At 47.1% G+C, this 22,807-nt stretch overlaps 1 protein-coding gene across 1 annotated transcript in view; it reads right to left on the minus strand.

Annotated features, from left to right (window-relative positions):
* SLC6A1 (solute carrier family 6 member 1) overlaps window positions 1-22,807 on the minus strand; it is a 214,176-nt gene that overhangs the window by 74,673 nt on the left and 116,696 nt on the right. The window contains exons 3-4 of the mRNA XM_075321266.1: window positions 7,117-7,248; window positions 358-458 (exon numbers count right to left, since the gene is read on the minus strand). Of these exons, the coding sequence (XP_075177381.1) occupies window positions 358-458; window positions 7,117-7,248 (233 nt within the window). The remainder of the gene's footprint in view (window positions 1-357; window positions 459-7,116; window positions 7,249-22,807) is intronic.

A 22,807-nucleotide genomic window follows, 5' to 3' on the forward strand; every position in this document is an offset into this window, starting at 1 on the left:
CCCGCTTCCTCTGCCAGAACACTAGATTGGCAGGTTTCCTGCATACATCTAGCTGTCAATCACTGTGTGGGGCGGAGCTGGACTCTCTAACTTCCTCTAGGAGTCCTGATTGCAGTAAAACAGCTTATAAATACTAAAATTAATCTGAATGGAGTAGAAATTATATCTTTTCAGCCCAGTGTCTTCCTCATATCATATATCATCGTGCACATAGGACGCCTGCCAGATCCACAGCAATAAGAATACATGGAGTAAGGACAATATCTGCTACGAGGTCATCTGAAAACATTACAAATGTCTAGAGAATACAGAGCAGCTAAAACTAACAAACAGGTAAATATATAAAGAGATACTTACAGTTGTGAATGAGTTATACAGATAATATATCGCCCAGGATATGATAACAATGTAGTAAATATTTAACCAGAAAGACAGAACCGCGGCAGCGAGTCCGACCCCTGCGGGAAAACCGTAACGTTACAATGATCGATACAATGATACATTATAAAGATTATTATTACATCATTTTCATAATTAATTTAAAACAGAATGGGATTATTCACCAAAAATAAAGTCATATGCTCCTATAAAGTTTAAGAGTTTTTCAGATTTTGAACATTTTCAGGAAATGAACAGCCGCACCCGACAGTTTACCATTTCAGGTTCACTTAAGCCAAAAAGTTCTGAACTTCTATTTCACATAAAACCCATGATGTGTGGAGAAAAAACAGCCATGTTTTCTAATAACATACAACCCCTTTAGGTTGACATCAAATTATCATTTTTTTTTAAACCTCACTGGATGTATTTATGTTTTATTAACCTCAGAATGTAATCTAGTAAGAAGCAGAAGTGTAAGGTGACATGGTTGGTAAGCCAAAACCGGGAGTGGGGGATTAAACCAGGAGTGGGGGAAAAAACCAGGAGTGGGGGATAAAACCGGGAGTGGAGGATAAACCAGGAGTGGAGGATAAAACCAGGAGTGGGGGATAAAACCGGGAAAGGAGGATAAACCAGGAGTGGGGGATAAAACCAGGAGTGGGGGATAAAACCGGGAGTGGGGGATAAAACTGAGAGTGGGGGATTAAACCAGGAGTGGGGGATAAAACCAGGAGTGGGGGATAAAAACAGGAGTGGGGGATAAAACCGAGAGTGGGGGATTAAACCGGGAGTGGGGGATAAAACCAGGAGTGGGGGATAAAACCGGGAGTGGGGGATAAAACCGGGAGTGGGGGATTAAACCAGGAGTGGGGGAAAAAACCAGGAGTGGGGGATAAAACCGAGAGTGGGGGATTAAACCAGGAGTGGGGGATAAAAACAGGAGTGGGGGATAAAACTAGGAGTGGGGGATAAAACCGGGAGTGGGGGATTAAACCAGGAGTGGGGGATAAAACCAGGAGTGGGGGATAAAACCAGGAGTGGAGGATAAACCAGGAGTGGAGGATAAAACCAGGAGTGGGGGATAAAACCGGGAGTGGGGGATTAAACAAGGAGTGGGGGATAAAACTAGGAGTGGAGGATAAACCAGGAGTGGAGGATAAAACCAGGAGTGGGGGATAAAACCGAGAGTGGGGGATTAAACCAGGAGTGGGGGATAAAACCAGGAGTGGGGGATAAAACCGAGAGTGGGGGATTAAACCAGGAGTGGGGGATAAAACCAAGAGTGGGGGATTAAACCAGGAGTGGGGGATAAAACCGAGAGTGGGGCATTAAACCAGGAGTGGGGGATAAAACCAGGAGTGGGGGATAAAACCGGGAGTGGGGGATTAAACCAGGAGTGGGGGATAAAACCAAGAGTGGGGGATTAAACCAGGAGTGGGGGATAAAACCAGGAGTGGGGGATAAAACCAGGAGTGGAGGATAAACCAGGAGTGGAGGATAAAACCAGGAGTGGGGGATAAAACCGGGAGTGGGGGATTAAACCAGGAGTGGGGGATAAAACTAGGAGTGGAGGATAAACCAGGAGTGGAGGATAAAACCAGGAGTGGGGGATAAAACCGGGAGTGGGGGATTAAACCAGGAGTGGGGGATAAAACCAGGAGTGGGGGATAAAACCGGAACTGGGGGATTAAACCAGGAGTGGGGGATTAAACCAGGAGTGGGGGATAAAACCCGGAGTGGGGGATAAAACCGGGAGTGGGGGATAAAACCAGGAGTGGGGGATAAAACCAGGAGCAGGGGATAAAACCAGGAGTGGGGGATAAAACCGGGAGTGGGGGATAAAACCGGGAGTGGGGGATAAAACCGGGAGTGGGGGATTAAACCAGGAGTGGGGGATTAAACCAGGAGTGGGGGATAAAACCAGGAGTGGGGGATAAAACCGGGAGTGGGGGATTAAACCAGGAGTGGGGGATAAAACCAGGAGTGGAGCTCATATGTCTATGATACGTCTCCTCTGATTGTTCCTCTCCTGGTTTTGGTTACAAACACGGAGGTAACCTCACGGAAAGCACAAAATGTGAATGAAGCCTAAAGGAGGCGTTACACGCTACGATTTATCTGACGATATGTAATCGGGGTCACAGTTTCCGTGACGCACTTCCGTCATCCTTAGTGACGTCATTGCATGTGACACCTACGAGCAACTCCGAACGATCGTAAATAGGTTGCAAATCGTTGATCGTTGACACGTCGTTCAGTTTCAAAATATTGTTCGTCGTTTGGAACGCAGCAGACCCATGTGACACCTGCCAACGACTAACAACATCCAAACGACCGCCGTGGTCAAACAATATATCGCTGATCGCTGTTGCGTTGTTTGTGAGATCGCTACGTGTGACCAACAAATAAACGACCTATGTGTGATCTTGGCGAATCGTAACAACAATCTGGGCGTGTCACATCGTTTAAGAGATCGTCAGATAAATCGTAGCGTGTAAAGTGGCCTTAAGTCTGCTCCATTGTTTCCCTATACTTAGAAATCTAATTGCCATATGCTTGTATATTTCATGCAGAACTGCACACAGGTTTTAGGCAATTGTAGAAAAAATGTTGTAAGGTAAGAATATTTTAAAAAATAGAAGATATAAGTTTATTTTTATGGAAAATGGAAGAACAATTGATAAATCTAAATTGGATGAATATTTGGTGTGAGGATCTTTGTGTAAAGGTATTTGGCAGAATTTAATTTTGAAGAAACACAAAAGGAGGTTTCTGTGTGATCAGGGCTCTGCGGAGGCTGTATCATCACCTCCAGGACTCCTGATCCCAGACAGACGGGATGATGTGAGATCAGGGCTCTGCAGGGGCCGGATCATCACCTCCAGGACTCCTGATCCCAGACAGACGGGATGATGTGAGGTCAGGGCTCTGCGGGGGTCGGATCATCACCTCCAGGACTCCTGATCCCAGACAGATGGGATGATGTGAGATCAGGGCTCTGCGGGGGCCGGATCATCACCTCCAGGACTCCTGATCCCAGACAGATGGGCTGATGTGAGATCAGGGCTCTGCGGGGGCCGGATCATCACCTCCAGGACTAATGATCCCAGACAGATGGGCTGATGTGAGATCAGGGCTCTGCGGGGGACGGATCATCACCTCCAGGACTCCTGATCCCAGACAGACGGGATGATGTGAGATCAGGGCTCTGCGGGGGCCGGATCATCACCTCCAGGACTCCTGATCCCAGACAGACGGGATGATGTGAGATCAGGGCTCTGCGGGGGCCGGATCATCACCTCCAGTACTCCTGATCCCAGACAGATAGGATGATGTGAGATCAGGGCTCTGCAGGGGCCGGATCATCACCTCCAGGACTCCTGATCCCAGACAGACAGGATGATGGGAGATCAGGGCTTTGCAGGAGCCGGATCATCACCTCCAGGACTCGTGATCCCAGACAGACGGGATGATGTGAGATCAGGGCTTTGCAGGAGCCGGATCATCACCTCCAGGACTCCTGATCCCAGACAGATGGGATGATGGGAGATCAGGGCTCTGCGGGGGCCGGATCATCACCTCCAGGACTAATGATCCCAGACAGATGGGATGATGGGAGATCAGGGCTATGCAAGAGCCGGATCATCACCTCCAAGACTCCTGATCCCAGACAGATGGGATGATGTGAGATCAGGGCTCTGCGGGGGCCAGATCATCACCTCCAGGACTAATGATCCCAGACAGATGGGGTGATGTGAGATCAGGGCTTTGCAGGAGCCGGATCATCACCTCCAGGACTCCTGATCCCAGACAAATGGGATGATGGGAGATCAGGGCTCTGCAGGGGCCGGATCATCACCTCCAGGACTCCTGATTCCAGACAGATGGGATGATGTGAGATCAGGTCTCTGCGGGGGCCGGATCATGACCTCCAGGACTAATGATCCCAGACAGATGGGATGATGGGAGATCAGGGCTTTGCAAGAGCCGGATCATCACCTCCAAGACTCCTGATCCCAGACAGATGGGATGATGTGAGATCAGGGCTCTGCGGGGGCCAGATCATCACCTCCAGGACTAATGATCCCAGACAGATGGGATGATGGGAGATCAGGGCTTTGCAAGAGCCGGATCATCACCTCCAAGACTCCTGATCCCAGACAGAGGGGATGATGTGAGATCAGGGCTCTGCGGGGGCCAGATCATCATCTCCAGGACTCCTGATCCCAGACAGACGGGATGATGTGAGGTCAAGACTCTGCGGGGGCCGGATCATCACCTCCAGGACTCCTGATCCCAGACAGATGGTAGGATCGGAGATCAGGGTTCTGCAGGGGCCGGATCATCACCTCCAGGACTCCTGATCCCAGACAGAGGGGATGATGTGAGATCAGGGCTCTGCGGGGGCTGGTTCATCACCTCCAGGACACCTGATCCCAGACAGAGGGGATGATGTGAGATCAGGGCTCTGCAGCGGCCGGATCATCACCTCCAGGACTCCTAATCCCAGACAGAGGGGATGATGTGAGACCAGGGCTCTGCAGGGGCCGGATCATCACCTCCAGGACTCCTGATCCCAGACAGAGGGGATGATGTGAGATCAGGGCTCTGCGGGGGCTGGTTCATCACCTCCAGGACTACTCACTCTTAATGAAATTGGCTGAATATTTGACGTCATTTTCTGCTGCACAATAAATTTGGAGCCCTTTAGATGCCTCCTGATGACATTGCGGGATGGATAAAGTTTCTGTCCATATTTCTCAGCATTGAGAAGCCCTTTTATATTGATCAAATCCAATTGCTGATATGCCGTCCCACTCTTGCAAGCATCCTCCTGTCATACTTCACTGTTTCCTGCAGACATTTATTAATATACCACTCTCCAGCGTTTCGTCACATAAACTGCCTTATGTTGCAGCCAGATAATGGACATTTTCTGGCAGTTCTGAGCTGACATCTTCCTATTTCAAAGGGAAGAAAGATAAGTCTTTGATCAGAAGCACTAAGTTTCCTTGTCCGACCGGTGTCTACAGTCCACAATGTTGCACATTCCCTCGAAGATGGAGTATATTACCAAAATGTCTTGTTCCCCTGCTCAGTCGTCTTCCACAATAACCCAAAACATACAGCTGACATGATTAAGAACTATCTAAAACATGGAGAAGCAAAAAGGAGTCCTGGAGGTGATAATTCGGCCCCCGCGGAGCCCTGATCTCACATCCTGTCTGTCTGAGATCAGGAGACTGCCTCTTACACACGAGGATCCATACAGGCTCATACACTGAAGATCTGGGGTCATTTCTCCAAGATGCCTGGGTCTGGAACAATCTCCTACCGAGCTCTTTCAAAACCTGCCTCCAAGTACTAGTGCAACGAGAAGAACTGTTGCTATTTTGAAGGCAAATATTGTGCATTCACTTTGCATCTTGTTTATTGATATAAATAAACTATTAAGATTTCTAGTTTTTTAAAGCATTTTTGCTGTGGAGCATTTTTATATACCTGCCTAAAACATTTGCACAGTCCTGCATATGGATGAAGATTTAAAGGGAATCTGTCACCAATTTGACCTCTTTACACTGTTATTATGGCCATACAGGGTAGAGAATGCTGACAATAGTCTTACCTTTATGTCTCATATCAGATGTCTTGCTGTGGAAAAGTATTTTTTATCACTTTATGTAAATGAGCTCTTCCAGGCTCTGGGGCGGATGCTGCCTGGAAGATAACTCCGCCTCCAGAGCTTATTTTAAATAAAAGGGGTGTTACCAGTGTGAGACAAGTAACTGACACAAAACAGGAGAAAGGAAATTGACTTCTTTCAAACACATTTCTTGCAGCTCCCTGAGCTCTGCTTCATTGCAACAATGTTACAAACTGTCTGCCTGTGAGATGGAGGCTGAAGCGGAGAGGAACCTGCAGAAATGTCACTTATAATCACACACAGCTCTGCACAGAGCGCAGAGAGCGGGCGACATACATCACACTAATAACGCCCCTTTTATTTAAATAAATCTCTGGAGGCGGAGTTATCTTCCGGGCAGAATCCGCCCCATAGCCTGGAAGAGCTCATTTACATAAAGTGATAAAAGATGATTTATCCACAACAAGACATCTGATATGAGACATAAAGGTAAGACCATTGTCAGCAATCTATACCCTGTATGGCCATAGTAACACTGTAAAAAGGTGAAAGTGGTGACAGATTCCCTTTAAAGAGAAACTATTTAGAGAATTTTGTAACTATTTTTCATAAATCAGCATCAGACACATGAGCCTTCTAGTTTAATGCGGCCAATATGAACTTTTTTATGTCTTTACCGGGGGCGCGTGGCCACAGGGTAATTATGCAGAGCAGCCTGAATATACGCTCTTTATTTTGTGAAGTGCCCCCTTGGTAAAGACCATGCAAAATAGCATATTGGGTGCACTAAATAAAAAAATAACATCTCTAGAAATTATTGCAGAATTTTATGAAATAAAAAAGGAAATACTCAGGATATAATAGAAAATAGAATAAAATAAGAGAACACGCTGTCCACTCTTCACTGTCCTCTTTAAACTAACACACTAGAAAGGTATCGCGATGCAGATATCCAAAATCCAAAAATCCATTGCATTTGTATATCTAGAGGTCGCATTTCTCTCTCTGCACTTTCTACATCTGTATCTACATCTATAGAGAATCACCAGCCGCACAAATGACCATGCTACAAAGTGATAAAGCACACGTACCTTTAAACATGGGAGCAAGCCTCCATACTCCAAGACCTCCGATAGACGTGTATTGTCCCAAGGAACACTCCAAGAGGAACAGCGGAACCCCCGCAAAAATCAGAGTTAAGAAATATGGGATAAGAAATGCCCCTAGAAAAAAAGTAACAAAAAATGAAATTCTGTAGAAACCAAAAATAACGCATCATTTCACATAACAATATCTGCTTTTCTACAATGATAATATCCATATATATGAGGAGTCATCAGATGAAAATGCACAGTGGGTATAAAAAGTCTACACGCCCCTGTTAAAATGCCAGGTTTTTGTCATATAAAATAATCATACCAAGAAGAAATATTTCAGAACTTTTTCCACCTTTAATTGTCCCCGATAATCTGTACAAAGCAATAAATAAACTGAAATATTTTTGAAGAGAAATAAAGAAAAAAAACAATGTGGTTGTAAAAATATAAAAATATACACGCCCTTAACCTAGAACTTTGTTGAAGTACTCTTTGAATTTATGACAGCATTCAGTCTTTTTGTGTCGGAGTGTAATACTATTGTATGGTTTGAGGATTTCGATAGCGTTAGGGCAATGACAGCCAGAGACGAGTTTGTGGTACAAGATGTTTATGATATGTAACCACGGTAGATACACAACAGAAATACACAGTATAACAAACACAAAAATACCTTTCTAAAACGGAGCGAAGGGGATTCCCGGGGCCACGCACCGGACTCCCCCAGGGAGACCACCAGAGCGAACCCCTATACAGGGACTGTCCGGCAATCAACCCCGGAAGGCCTAAATGCGCCGCAGCCGGGACACAAGGGGCAAGCGGTAAAGTCCAGAAGTGTCCGTACGGAATGAAAGTCCAGAATGGTTATGAACCGGAAGAAACCGGGCAGACGTGCTGACAAAAGACGGCAGACGGAGTCCGGGCACAGTTTGAAGAAACCGGGTATGGTCCAGAGTCGGTCGGTAGATCTTCAGGAGGATCCAAAGGTAATCCAGTAGCAGCAGCAGCAAAGCAGGAGCACACAGCAAGCAGTATACTCAGGCACTGGACTAAGCTTAGAGGCGGCCTTTTAAGCAGCTGGACAGGAAGTAGGGCAACAGAACACAAAACTCCATGTTAACCGAGGGCAAGCTTTTTCAAAAGAGGACTGGAAAACCCGGAAACCTGACATTACTCCCCCCCCCAGAAACGGCCTCAGGACGGGTCAGGGCCCGGCTTGTCCGGGTACCGTCGATGAAACTGAGCGATCTTCCGTGGTGCTCGAATGTTACCCACCGGTTCCCAGGAATCGTCCTCGGGGGCGTACCCCTGCCAACGTACCAGATACTGAAGCCGACGACGATGATGAAGCCGGGAGTCAATAATGTCCTCAACCACGAACTGCTCCTCGCCGTCGACCATCACAGGCGGAGGAGGAGGCACGACACGACCATGAAACGTATTGGGAGAGACGGATTTGAGGAGAGAAACATGAAAGACCGGGTGTACCTTTAGATGGTGCGGTAACCGCAGCCGACAGGCCACAGGGCTCACGATCCCGGTGATCTTGAACGGACCGATGAATTTTTGTCCCAGTTTCTGCGAAGGAACACCCAATCTCAGGTTCTTGGTGGACAACCATACAGAGTCCCCTACCTTATACATGGGTGCCGGTCTCCGGTGAGCGTCTGCCGACCTCTTGTAACGCTCCTGAGCTGTAGCCACAGTGTCCTTCAGAACCTCCTGATTTTGTCGTAGCTCTGTTAATCTGTCCTCCACCGCAGGCACTGAGACCGCAACCGGTGACCTAGGCAAAATAGTCGGATGGTAACCCAAGTTAGCAAAGAAGGGCGTTACCTTAGTGGAGCTGCTCTGAGTGTTGTTATATGAGAACTCCGCCAACGGAAGCATCTTCAACCAATCGTCCTGCAGATGGCTGACATAACAGCGAAGGTATTGTTCCAGTGTTTGATTGGTCCGTTCGGTTTGCCCATTTGTCTGAGGATGGTATGCAGAAGACAAACAGACATCAATCTGGAGTGCCGTACAAAACCCCTTCCAGAACCTAGACGTGAACTGCACGCCCCGGTCAGAGATGATCTCGTCTGGTACCCCATGCAATCGGAATACGTTCTGGATAACCAGATCCACTGTCTCTGCGGCTGAGGGAAGACCGGCACACGGAATAAAGTGAGCAGCTTTAGTCAACCGATCCACCACCACTAAAATGGTATTGTGACCGTCTGAAACGGGCAACTCCACAATAAAATCCATTGAGATAGACCCCCAAGGGCGAGATGGCACGGGTAACGGTTGGAGGAGTCCTGTAGGAGCCACACGAGGGACCTTGCACCGGGCACAAACCACACATGAGTGGACATAGTCCTTTACGTCCTTTAAACAGGTAGGCCACCAGAAAAAACGGTTCAGAAATTCCTGCGTCTTCTGTACCCCCCTATGACCAGCCAACACGGAGTCATGGACCAACTTGAGAACCCGAAGTCTTACGGCCTCCGGGACATAAATGCGTCGCTCTCTCAACCACACACCATTCCGAAGAACAAGAGTTACATCATTCGGGGGGGCAGCAAGAAATACGTCACCATCATAGGCCAGCTTGATGTCCTTCCACAAGTCCTGGTCCTGGATTACTCCAACGAAATTGGCATCCGATAACACGGTCTGAGACGGGGTTCCAGGCACGGAGTCCACGGCGTGGATTCGGGACAAGGCATCGGCTTTCCCATTACGTGAACCTGGACGGTATGTAACGACAAAATTGAACTGGTTAAGGAATAGGCTCCAACGGGCTTGCCGTGGAGACAGGCACCTGGCAGACTTAAGAAATTCCAGATTACGATGATCTGTGAGTACTATCACTTGCTGCGTGGCTCCCTGTAAGTGGTGTCTCCATTCCTTGAAAGCGGAAATAATCGCTAACAATTCCTTGTCCGCAATGTCATAGTTCCTTTCTGCAGGGGACAACCGGCGAGAAAAGAAAGCACACGGATGCAAGAGACTCTTGTCCCCAGTCCTTTGTGAAAGGATGGCCCCTAATGCGTAGTCGGAAGCATCGACTTCCACGATAAAGGGAAGTGCGGGATTCGGATGTACCAATATAGGCGCTGAGGTAAAACAAACCTTGAGACGATGGAAAGCTTCCTGGGCCTGGGCGGACCACACAAACTTCTGTTCTTTCTTGGTTAACAGAGTGATGGGGCGAACGATCTCTGAAAAATTACGGATAAAACGTCGGTAAAAGTTGGCAAAACCGACAAAGCGTTGTACCTCCTTGATGTTCCCCGGTTCCGGCCAGTCTAGAATTGCTTGTATCTTGCCAGACTCCATGTTCAGTCCCTGAGGAGAGATGACATAACCTAAGAATTGTATTTGTGAGCAGTGGAACTCGCATTTCTCCAGCTTGATGTACAGGTGGTTTTCCCTCAGCCGGGTAAGTACGGTCTTGACGTGTTCCTGGTGTTCCTGTAGGGAATCAGAAAAGATTAGGATATCGTCCAGATAAATCACCATGAATTGGTCCATGATATCCCTAAAAATATCGTTAACTAGATGTTGGAAAGTCGCGGGAGCGTTACAAAGTCCAAAAGGCATCACTAGGTACTCAAAATGTCCATACCGACATCGGAACGCGGTCTTCCACTCGTCTCCGGGACGTATACGGAGTAGATTGTATGCCCCACGGAGATCCAATTTGGTGAATATTTTTGCCTGTTGGACCCTCTCCAATAGCTCAGGAATCAACGGTAACGGATACCGGTTCCGGATAGTTATTTTATTCAGTTCCCGGTAGTCAATACAGGGTCTCAGAGTCCCCTCTTTCTTTTTCACGAAAAAGATGGGTGCCCCTGCTGGTGAGGTAGACGGACGAATGAATCCCTTAGCTAGACTTTCATCAATGTATTCTTTTAGTGCTTCTAGCTCAGGTGCCGCCAACGGGTAGACATGACCAAACGGGATCTCCGCCCCTGGGAGTAAGTCTATGGGGCAATCATACGGTCTATGCGGGGGAAGCCGATCGGCTTTTCTTTTGTCGCATATATCCGCAAAGTCATTATACACCGGGGGTAGAACAGGTACCTGTACAGTGCCCTCCGCATTCGGTGTTACTGGAACCGGAACAGTTGGACTAATGGTCGGAATACTCTGCGGGGGGAAGGATATTTCCTTAGTTTCCCAATCGATGACCGGATTTGTAGACCGTAGCCACGGAATACCTAGAATAATCGGAAAATGAGGAGAAGAAATTAACATGAAAACAAGGGTCTCCTGCTGACCTGGCTTCATGACGCATTCTAGCGGTACGGTTTCCCGATCAACTGGTCCAGAGATTAACGGAGATCCGTCAACCGTCTCCATGGTAACCAGTGAGGATCTTTGCTGAGTCCGGATACCGTGTTTCCTGGCAAAAGAGGAGTCCATGAAATTTCCCCCTGCCCCAGAATCTATCATTGCAGAGGTAGGTATTAGCTGTCCCTCCCACCGGATCTGAATGGGGAGCGAGCAATGGGTATATTTCCCTTCCGAGTCCTTCGGTGATGTTGACATTACAGTCAAGGGAAATACCGCATCCAGGTGTCCACTTGCCTCAGAGATATCGGACTCTGCGTCCGTGTTGTCACACTCTGCCATGGCTGCCAATACCTTATTTGGGCGATTCGGACGTTTCGGGCAGTCGATCAAGAAATGGTCCGATTGACCGCAATAGAAACACAAACGCTCACGGAGCCGGTGTTCGCGACGTTCATTGGTCTCTCGCTTTTGCAGAGAGTCCACTTGCATAGGAACGTCCTCGGCCTCCCGTGGCGTCCTGAGAGCGGGTTCTCTGGAAGGAAAGGCAAAGTTGTTAACACGGTTTACAGCTGCCCATTTTTCCTGCCTACGTTCCGTCAAGCGGGTATCAATACGCACACAGTGCTGGAGAAACAGTTCAAACTCCCCTGGAGATTCGGAACGAGCTAACTCGTCTTTGATGGTACCGGACAAACCCTTTCTGAAAACAGACAATAATGCATTGTTTCCCCAGTCGGTGTCTACCACTAACCTCTTAAACTCAGTGGCGTATTCAACGACAGAACGCTTTCCCTGACGTAAGGAAAGGAGAGCCGATTCAGCGGTAGCACGGCGATTTGGATCATCAAACATCTGCGCCATTGCGGTCAGAAAGTCCTCTAGGTGATTTAAACGGATGTCCCGGTTCTCTATCATAGGATTAGCCCAAGCCAGTGCTCGTGAGGTTAATAACATAATTATACATAACACTTTGGACCGGTCAGAACGGTAATAATCAGCATGTACATCAAAAAACAGTATACATTGGTTCACAAATCCACGAAACTGACTACGGTCACCATTGAAACGGAATGGGGGTAACCTAGGCATACCGGCAGCTGATACGGACGTAGTGGGGCCGGCTTCCTGAGCCTCCACTCTGACTTGCAAATCCTGTATAGCCGGACCCAGTACCTGGTGATCATGGCCCAGCTGTGTCTCCACATCTCTAAGTTTAGTCTGCACCACCTCCATCTCCTGCTGCAGGGAGTTAATCATGGAGAAGAGCTGATCTACTCGTGTCTCAGTCATTGCCCCAGCGAAATCCTCTTATGGCCTGAGTATAATGTAATACTATTGTATGGTTTGAGGATTTCGATAGCGTTAGGGCAATGACAGCCAGAGACGAGTTTGTGGTACAAGATGTTTATGATATGTAACCACGGTAGATACACAACAGAAATACACAGTATAACAAACACAAAAATACCTTTCTAAAACGGAGCGAAGGGGATTCCCGGGGCCACGCACCGGACTCCCCCAGGGAGACCACCAGAGCGAACCCCTATACAGGGACTGTCCGGCAATCAACCCCGGAAGGCCTAAATGCGCCGCAGCCGGGACACAAGGGGCAAGCGGTAAAGTCCAGAAGTGTCCGTACGGAATGAAAGTCCAGAATGGTTATGAACCGGAAGAAACCGGGCAGACGTGCTGACAAAAGACGGCAGACGGAGTCCGGGCACAGTTTGAAGAAACCGGGTATGGTCCAGAGTCGGTCGGTAGATCTTCAGGAGGATCCAAAGGTAATCCAGTAGCAGCAGCAGCAAAGCAGGAGCACACAGCAAGCAGTATACTCAGGCACTGGACTAAGCTTAGAGGCGGCCTTTTAAGCAGCTGGACAGGAAGTAGGGCAACAGAACACAAAACTCCATGTTAACCGAGGGCAAGCTTTTTCAAAAGAGGACTGGAAAACCCGGAAACCTGACACGGAGTTTATAACATGGCTCATCTAGAATCGGTGATCTTTGCCAACATTTCCATCAAATCTTTCACGATACCTCCTGTGTACAGCGCCCCCTTAAGGTCACCCACAAATTTTCTGTTGGATTCAGCTCTGGGCTCTGGCTGGACACTTTCATCTTCTTCTGGTAAAGCCATTCCTTTGTTGATTTGGAGGTTGCTTAGGGTCGTTTTCACCTTCGGCTTTTTAACAGAGACCTGAACTTTTTGTTGCAAAATTGACTGATATTTGAAAATGTTCAATTTCCTCCACTTTGACTAAAGTTTCAGTTTCAGCTGAAAAAGAACAATTCCAACGCACAATGCTGCCTCCACCATGCCTCACTGTGGGCGTAGTGATCTTTAGGTGATGGCTTTGTACCAAACATAACTTTTGGAATTATGACCAAACAGTTCAATCTCAGTCTCATCAGATCTTAACACATTTGGATTTGGATGGTTTTCTGAATGGGAAAAGGGACTTTCATCTTGCCACAATACCCCATAGTCCGGATGTATGAAGAATATGATAGATTGTTGTCACATGCAATACACAACTAGCATCTGCCAAAAATTCCTGCAGCTCCTGTAATGTTGCTGCTAGTTTCTTGTCAGCCTCTGGGACCAATATTCTTCTTGTGTTTTCATTAGTGATGAACGAGCACAAATATGTTTATGTGCTCAGTACTTTTAACAAGTAGGTTGGATGCTTGGATGGGTGTGACTCAAGGTACCACGAATAATGGAAGTCAATGGTGAACATTTTTCCAGGAACTCTTCTGGAAAAATGGTTTAGTTCCCCGTTGACTTTCATTATAGTCGGGTACTCGAATCGTGTCCATCCAAGCATCCAACTGCTCGCTATGAGTACTGAGCACCTGAGCAGGGTTGTGCTCGCTCATTACTAGTTTTCACCAATTTTTGGGTGACATCCAGTTCTAAGTAATGTCATTGTGGTGCCAAAATTAAACCACTTCTTCGTGACATTTTCCCAGTGTTTCATGGTTTATCTAACGCCTCTGAGCATTTTTTTATAACTTTCTCCTAACTGACAACTTTCAACATTGAGATCCCTTTGCTGTGTTGTAAGCTGTTTATGAACCATGGCTTTTACTGTAAAATGTAACTAAGAAAATGTCAGGAAAACTCTACAAGAACAGTAGAACTTTCTATGCGGTTGATCAGAATCATTGTTAATGATGGCGGCCGAGCACTGACTAAAATGTAACATCTGAAAGCAACCACATCCCGAATTAAAAGAGGGTGTGCACACTTATGCAACTGCATTATTTTATATTTTCATTTCACTCCTCAAAATTATTTCAGTTTGTTTCCCAATGGATTTGCACAGATTATACGTGACATAAATGGCGGAAAAGTTCTGCAATGATTCTCCTCGGTATAATTTTTTGAACAAACATTTTTAATTTAGATTGAATTTGTTTCCAATTTAGAAGATACATTTTCACACAGTTACATAGGAATAGTTTTGTTTACATTTCTTTATCTGTAGCATTAAATGATCGCTGATCACTATACACCGGATGACCGTGCTTACGATGTGCACAGAACAAGCAGTAACAGTTCTCGGAAGCTTTCACAGGACAATGTGCTGCCAAGAACAGTGACTGTTAAACAAGCTTAAAAAGGATTTTGTCCAACATACGGATATTTACTCTTTCATCGAGTGATATTCAGCCTCTTTAGAGGAATACACACGTGGTCAAAATTGTCGTTACCCCTCGCCCCTTGTTTAATGAAAGAAAAACCCACAATGGTCACAGAAATAACTTGACTCTGACCAAAGTAATAATAAATAAAAAATCTATGATAATGAATAAATGAATGAATGAAAGTAAGACATTGCTGCTTTTCTGCTTCCACTCATGAAACAGGCCTGGATAGAAATGATGGCACCCCTGAAAATAATATGAGAAAAGGGACATGTTACATCAAGGTGTGTCCACTAATTAGCATCCCAGGTGTCTACAATCTTGTAATCAGTCAGTGGGCCTGTATATAGGGCTACAGATACTCACTGTGCGTTTTGGTGACATGGTGTGTACCACACTCAATATGGACCAGAGGAAGCAAAGGAAAGAGTTGTCTCAGGAGATTAGAAAGAAAATTATAGACAAGCATGTTAAGGGTAAAGGTTATAAGACCATCTCCAAGCAGCTTGATGTTCCTGTGACTACAGCTGCACTTATTATTCAGAAATTTAAGATTCATGGGACTGTAGTCAACCTCCCTGGACATGGCCGCAGGAGGAAAATTGATGACAAATCAAAGAGACGGATAATACGAATAGTAACAAAAGAGCCCAGAAAAACTTCTAAAGAGATTAAAGAGGTGAACTTCAAGCTCAAGGAACATTAGTGTCAGATCGCACCATCCGTTGTTGTTTGAGCCAAAGTGGACTTCTTCAGAGACAACCAAGGAGGACTCTACTGTTGAAAAAAAAAATCATAAAAAAGCCAGACTGGAGTTTGCCAAACTACATGTTGACAAGCCACAAAGCTTCTGGAAGAATGTCCTATGGGCAGAGGAGACAAAAATGGAACTTTTTGGCAAGTCACATCAGCTTTGTTCACAGAAGGAAAAATGAAGCATATCAATACAAGAACACTGTGAAACATGGTGGAGGCTCTGTTAAGTTTCGGTGCTGTTTTGCTGCATCTGGCACAGGGGGTCTTGAATCTTTGCAAGGTACAATTAAATCTCAAGACTATCAAGGGATTCTAGAGAGGAATGTGCTGCCCAGTGTCAGAAAGCTTGGTCTCAGTCACAGGTCATGGGTCTTGCAGCAGGATAATGACCCAAAACACACAGCTAAAAACACCCAAGAATGGCTAAGAGGACAACATTGGACTATTCTGAAGTGGCTTCTATGAGCACAGACCTAAATCCTATTGAGCATCTTTGGAAAGAGCTGAAACATGCCGCCTGGAAAAGGCAACCTTCAAACACCAGACAACGGGAGCAGTTTGCTCTTCAGGAGTCGCCAAAATACCTGTCGAGAGGCGCAGAAGTCTCATTGACAGTTACAGGAATCGTGTGATTGCAGTGATTGGTCAAAAGGTTGTGCAACCAAATATTAAGTTTAGGAGGAGGAGGAGGGAAGGAAGGAGGAGGAGGAAGAGGAGGGAAAGAAGTAAGGAGGAGTAGGAGGAGGGCGAGGAGGAGGAAGAGGAGGAAGAGGAGGGAAAGAAGGAAGGAGGAGTAGGAGGAGGGCAAGGAGGAAGAGGAGGGAAAGAAGGAGGGCAAGGAGGAAGAGGAAGAGGAGGAGGAGGAAGAGGAGGGAAAGAAGGAGGGCAAGGAGGAAGAGGAAGAGGAGGAGGAAGAGGAGGAGGAGGAGGAGGAGGAGGGCGCCATAATTTCTGTCCAGGTTGATTTCATGAGTGGAAGCAGAAAAGCAGCAATGTCTAACTTTCATTTGTTCATTTTCATAGATTTTTTATTTTTTATAACTTTTTTCAGATTCACGTTATTTCTGTGACCAGTGTGGGTTTTTCTTTCACTAGATGAGGGATGAAGGGAGTCGACAATTTTGACCACGTGTGTAGAACGTTGATTGCCAATAATCGGACCGAGTCGGTTACAGAGGGATCATCTGTTCTGGATTTTATTCTTCTGGCTTCAGAGAAGTTATAAAAACGTTTCTGATAACTTATTGATGTGAACAGATATTGTGTAAAGCTTAATTTCCACTAGTAAGGTAAAGAAGCAGCGCACGCCGCAGGTCCATTCCCATAGAACAGCTGCAGGCATCAAAGTCTTCCGGATCATGGAGCGGACTGAGAACCAAGAGTAACAGAAGTCTGCTGCGCTCCATCTTCACCTTGTTCTTTTCACCAGACATGCAAGGTTTTAAACCCATCGGTCTTTACCAAGCGCAGCGGTGCATGTCTACCTGCGTGCAATTTGCATACATGCAGAAATGTGCCGAATAGACTCATCTTGCGTCTTTCAATTGTCTTCTATAAAGGGAAGATAAACGCATCTATTCAGCATGTGACAAGTGTGCAAACTTTGTCAATTCTCACCACCATCCGCCTGCACCAGGATACCGGAGCCGTGGCTGCATGCGTATGGCACACTGTCACGATCTGGCAGTCTACAGTTACATATAGCCAGGGAGCGGCTGCAGAGTTTTCTTCTGAGCCCAGACAATCCTTTTAAGGCTATGTGCGCACGTTGCGTTAAATTCCGCAGCGTGTAAGTTACTGTATGTGCGTGTCAGAAAGCAGCCGAAAAAGCTGCGTTCTAAGACGGATTCATCAGAACGCAACGTGCGCACATTCTTGGAGAATTCTGGATGCTTGCTCTGCCATAGACAGAGTGGGAAAAGTATCCAGAACGCACATTTTTGACAGTGCGGTCCCACTCGGCTCTGCGGCATCCCCATAGACTTGCAGCAGAGCCGAGTGGGACCGCACTGTCAAAAAGAGCATGACTGGCTGCGAGACAGAGCAGCGCAATCAGAAGGAACTCGGATGAACTTCGCCCGATTTCATTGTGATCGCGTGGCTCTGTGCGTGTGCCACAGATTGATTTGCGGTCACACGTGAAGGACTCACCTGTGATCACAAATTCCCTGAGTGACTGCAGTGAGCCGCACGATCAGCTGTGCTTTCACTCAGGTTACTCGTGGCCACAGCTGTAGTCCTCCACCTGAGAGCGGTGGCCGCGAGTAACCTCAGTGACAGCACAGTGACTCACTTCAGTTGCTGCATGGAGCTCACAGGAGCGGCGGTGTTCTACTGCCGCTCCTGTCAGCTTCCGATGTAGCAGAGCTGAAAGCATCGTGGGACCTTGCGTGGATTACGTCGGACCTGGAGGTGTTTTTGAGGCCTTAATAAAGTGGTGAAAGAGGGTGTTTTTTTGTCTTTCTTTACAAATAAAGGATTTTTTGGATGTGTGTGTTTATTTTCTTTAACTTACAGGTTAATCATGGAAGGTATCTCGGGGAGACGCCTGGCATGATTAACCTAGGACTTAGTGGCAGCTATGGGCTGCTGCCATTAACTCCTTATTACCCCGTTTGCCACCGCACCAGGGCAATTCAGGATGAGCCGGGTAGAGTCCCGGGACAATCGCATCTAATGGATGCGGCAATTCCGGGCGGCTGCTGGCTGAAATTGTTAGGCTGGGGGGCTCCCCATAATGTGGGGCTCCCCATCCTGAGAATACCAGCCTTCAGCTGTGTGGCTTTACCCTGGCTGGTATCCAAATTGGGGGGACCGCATGTCATTTTTTAAAATTATTATTTTTTTTTTTTTACTGCTCGATATAGACAAGTGTTGTGGGACCTCGTGTGGATTACGTCGGACCTGGAAGGGTATTTGGGGATTAATAAAGTGGTGAAAGACCGCACACCATTTTTTAAAATTATTTATTTATTTTTTTTACTGCTCGATATAGACCTGCCCACCGGCGGCTGTGATTGGTTCCAATCATAGGCGCCGGTGGACGGGGGAAGCAGGGAATACGAGATGGATTAATGAGCGGCCGGCATTTTCAAAAGAGGAGAAGCAGCCACAGTGTGAACGCCGTGCAGTGCCGTGCCGGTGATCGTGGATTGGTGAGTATGAGAGAGGGGGTGGGAGGGAGAGACCGACATGGACAGAGAGAGAGATAGAGACATAGAGAGAGAGAGACCGACCGACTGACAGAGAGAGAGAGAGACCAAAAGACCTGCCTTTGTTATGTCAAAGAAACCAGCGGATCGCAACAACAATGCATTGCTTAACATTTTGGCAGTGTTTTTCTACAACTCATTGGGTGTAGAACGCAGCCAAAACGGACAAAAGAATTGACATGCTGCTTTTCTAAACGCAGAGATTTTGTCAAATTTTTAACAATCAAAACGCTGCATTTCAAAAAGCATCGTGCTCACGGATTTTGCACGATTCTCATAGACTTTGCTGGGGAAGCAGAACGCATGCATTTTGTCAATGACACAGGGCAGTTGTAAACGCAGCCAAAACGCAGAAAAAAAACGCAACATGCGCACATGGCCTAAGAGATGAAATATGGTGTCCTCAATGAATTAAACTAAGTGCACTGATTAGAGTTGTGTGGCTGAACTGAAATCTTTCTGAATACATTCGATTAAATGAAATAAATCAAAGCTACCGGTAAATGGAGTCTCATCATAAAATGACCGTTCAGCTCAAGCACATGCACTCGTGCACCCGTCACTTGGCCAGTTTAGTGCACCTCCTAAAATACTTGTTTTTCCTCTATCTCCCCCTTTCTGTGCCCCAGTAAAGTTAGAGCTGTCAATAAAGGAAGAATGGGGCAGACACAGATGTAAGAGGAGTAGGTGTGACGGTGTGACGGTGCACTGAGCTCAGCCATCTCACCGGTCACGGGTGCACCTTTGCTCGCAGTCCATTACCCCAATGACCCAGACAGGGTGCTAATGCTCAGGGGGCATCCCAGAAGCCCCTAGAGCTGCCATCATTGTGTCCTATTAGACTCAGCGAGAGGTTATAACCACCAGAATACGTTGCATAAATACCAATGTTTGATTTTTTGTAAAATTGGAGAAATTGTACTGACCCATAGAATAGTTACCACATGGTCAACACAGCAAGAAACATTCAGAATTACTATTTTGATTTTCTCTGCCACAAAAATAGAATAATGATAGTTTTTCAGTAGATTATATCAACCCCAAATTATTACGAAAATATAAAACATCCTGTAAAAACCAGACCAGTGCAAGGCTACATCGACTGAAAAAGAAACAGCCATAACTTTTGGATCACAGTAAAAAATAAATGAAAATGAATAGTTGTGCTTTGTTCTTTTATGGTGCAGCTTTATTTGGCGCGATTCTACCATTTTGGCACTATGGACCATCAAGCAGCGCCCCTACAGGCAGATCCCCTGTTAGGGCCGGGTGGACGGGCAGACCCAGGAGGTGGATCCACTGGGCCGAACACCTCACTGAAGGCAAGGGGTCCGGTAGCCGGAGCACTACAGGTAGCAGGACAGTCCATTCAAGGAGTGGAGTGTAGAAGTCCCTGGGACCACGGAGTCACCGAAGGTAGCCCGGGTGACGGAGCTCAGGTTCGGAGGCCGAGATGTTGTCAGGCAGAGTCCGGAACCGACGGAGCGAGAAGACGGGTCACCACAGGGATCAGAGATGGTATGGACTGACGGGATGGCGGACAGTCACCGTTCGGGGTTCGGGAATCGTCAGGACCGGATGGCGAGGCAGGAGCGGCTCTAGGAGAGAGATAGGTAAGTATACCAGAAGACACAAGGAGACCTGACTCCTAGCTTAGCAAAACACGAAGACCAGGCCCCGCCCACTTGGAAAGGATCCCCCTATATACCCAGTACCTGATCCTTTAATATCCTGTTGGAGGACACTGGCCCTTTAAGAAAGGGTCAATGACCGCGCGCGCGCCCTAATGCGCATGCGCGAGGCCCGGGTGCCAGAAGCCAGGGCAGGGAGCAGTGAACAGGAGGCAGGAGAGCCGGGCTGGAGCGGAGCTGCCGACGGGCGCCGGGAGCGGGGACTGGGCCGCCTGGGGATCGCAGGTGATGGGGCCTGGAGGCTGTGGAGCGAGGGACGCCTGACAGAGTAGTCGGGGAGCGAGGCAGGGAAGCCGGGGAGCGAGGCAGGGGAGCCGGAGAGCGTGGCAGGGGAGCCGGGGAGCGAGGCAGGAGACCCGGGGAGTGTGACATCCCCCCAGTAACATGTGACAAGCCATGACCACCACTCTCATTTTAGGGGTTCACGGATTGAGAACAACAATGTCGTAACAATGAGCCTATGAAGTAAGAGCTGACACAGCAGAAATGGAGACCTTGTGACTGCGTCGGAGAGAAACAAAGAAAAGGCAAAGACCACCAAGGTCCCCGTCCAAGTCTATACTGGATGGTGAGACCCCGACTGGACCAGTGGTATTTTATTGCCATGTGGAATTGTCCGAGAGGTCGCACCTGGGGCAGCCGGAGACACAAGCTGTTGCTCCTTGGGTCTCCAGACCTGGCACCATAGCAGGCGGTCAGTTGTGATCTTCGCTCTCTCACCACTATTACTGGATAAGTGCTAGTGACCAGTTTTCAGCAGAATATTCAGGTCTTCGGCAAAATGAAAAATTATTACTGAACTAATAAGAGTAAAGAAGAGGTAAGAACGCTCGGCTGACATTGAAGCTTGCCTTTCACAACCTCTTGTGGGCAATACAACAGAATATTTTATAAAAATATAGAATATTTTAGTAAAAATATCACAAGGACGTCACCTCATGGCAAGAAATGAGGCTGAACAGTCCTATGTGTAATATAAGCCATCGCATTGTGACGACTATAAACCCAGGAACAGACGCTGAGTATCAACAACAGCGAGTGACACAGTAATATGCTTCAATTTATTTTAATACAATGGAACGATGGCGCCAACCTAACGGCTTGAAGAATCCCTCGAAGTAAAGTGTGTTTCACAATGATGAAAACCACATCATTTAAAGGGAATCTATCAACAGGTTTTTTCTGTGTAATCTGAGAGGAGGAGGATGTAGGGGCTGAGACTCTAATTCCAGTTACTGATGTGTCACTTACTGGGCTGCTTGTACCTTCAATACAATCAGTGTTTTTCCAGTAGGTGAGTATCAGAACTTGTCTCCTACCACATAGACCTCCTGCTATGCGTCACAAAAGTCGCACCGCTTATTAGCAGCTTTCTGCCTATGCACAGTGTACACAGAAAGCTACCAATCAGTGGTGTGGGCAAGCTTATGCAAAGAAAGCTGTCAATCAGTGGTGCGGGTGGGGTTATACACTAATAGGTGCCAGCCAGTGGTGCGGGTGGGGTTATACACTAAAAGGTGCCAGTCAGTGGTGTGGACGGGATTATTCACAGAAAGCTGCCAATCAGTGATGTTGGCGGGGTTATACATAGAAAGCTGCCAATCAGTGGTGTAGGCATGGTTATACACAAGAAGCTGCCAATCAGTGTTGTAGGTGTAGTTATACACAGACAGCTGCCAATCAGTGGTATGGGCAGGGTTATACACATCTGACAATCAGTGGTATGGGCAGGGTTATACACATCTGACAATCAGTGGTATGGGCAGGGTTATACACATCTGACAATCAGTGGTATGGGCAGGGTTATACACATCTGACAATCAGTGGTATGGGCAGGGTTATACACATCTGACAATCAGTGGTATGGGCAGGGTTATACACATCTGACAATCAGTGGTATGGGCAGGGTTATACACATCTGACAATCAGTGGTGTGGGCTGGGTTATACACATCTGACAATCAGTGGTGTGGGCTGGGTTATACACAGCTCAGCATTCAGTGAACTGGTAGATCTGCAGAAGATAAAACTGATTTTATCATAACTGCAGCAGGCAGCTCAGTAAGTGACACATGGCTGGAACCAGG

The sequence above is a fragment of the Anomaloglossus baeobatrachus genome, chromosome 8, assembly GCF_048569485.1.
Source record: "Anomaloglossus baeobatrachus isolate aAnoBae1 chromosome 8, aAnoBae1.hap1, whole genome shotgun sequence".
Lineage (NCBI taxonomy): Eukaryota > Metazoa > Chordata > Amphibia > Anura > Aromobatidae > Anomaloglossus > Anomaloglossus baeobatrachus.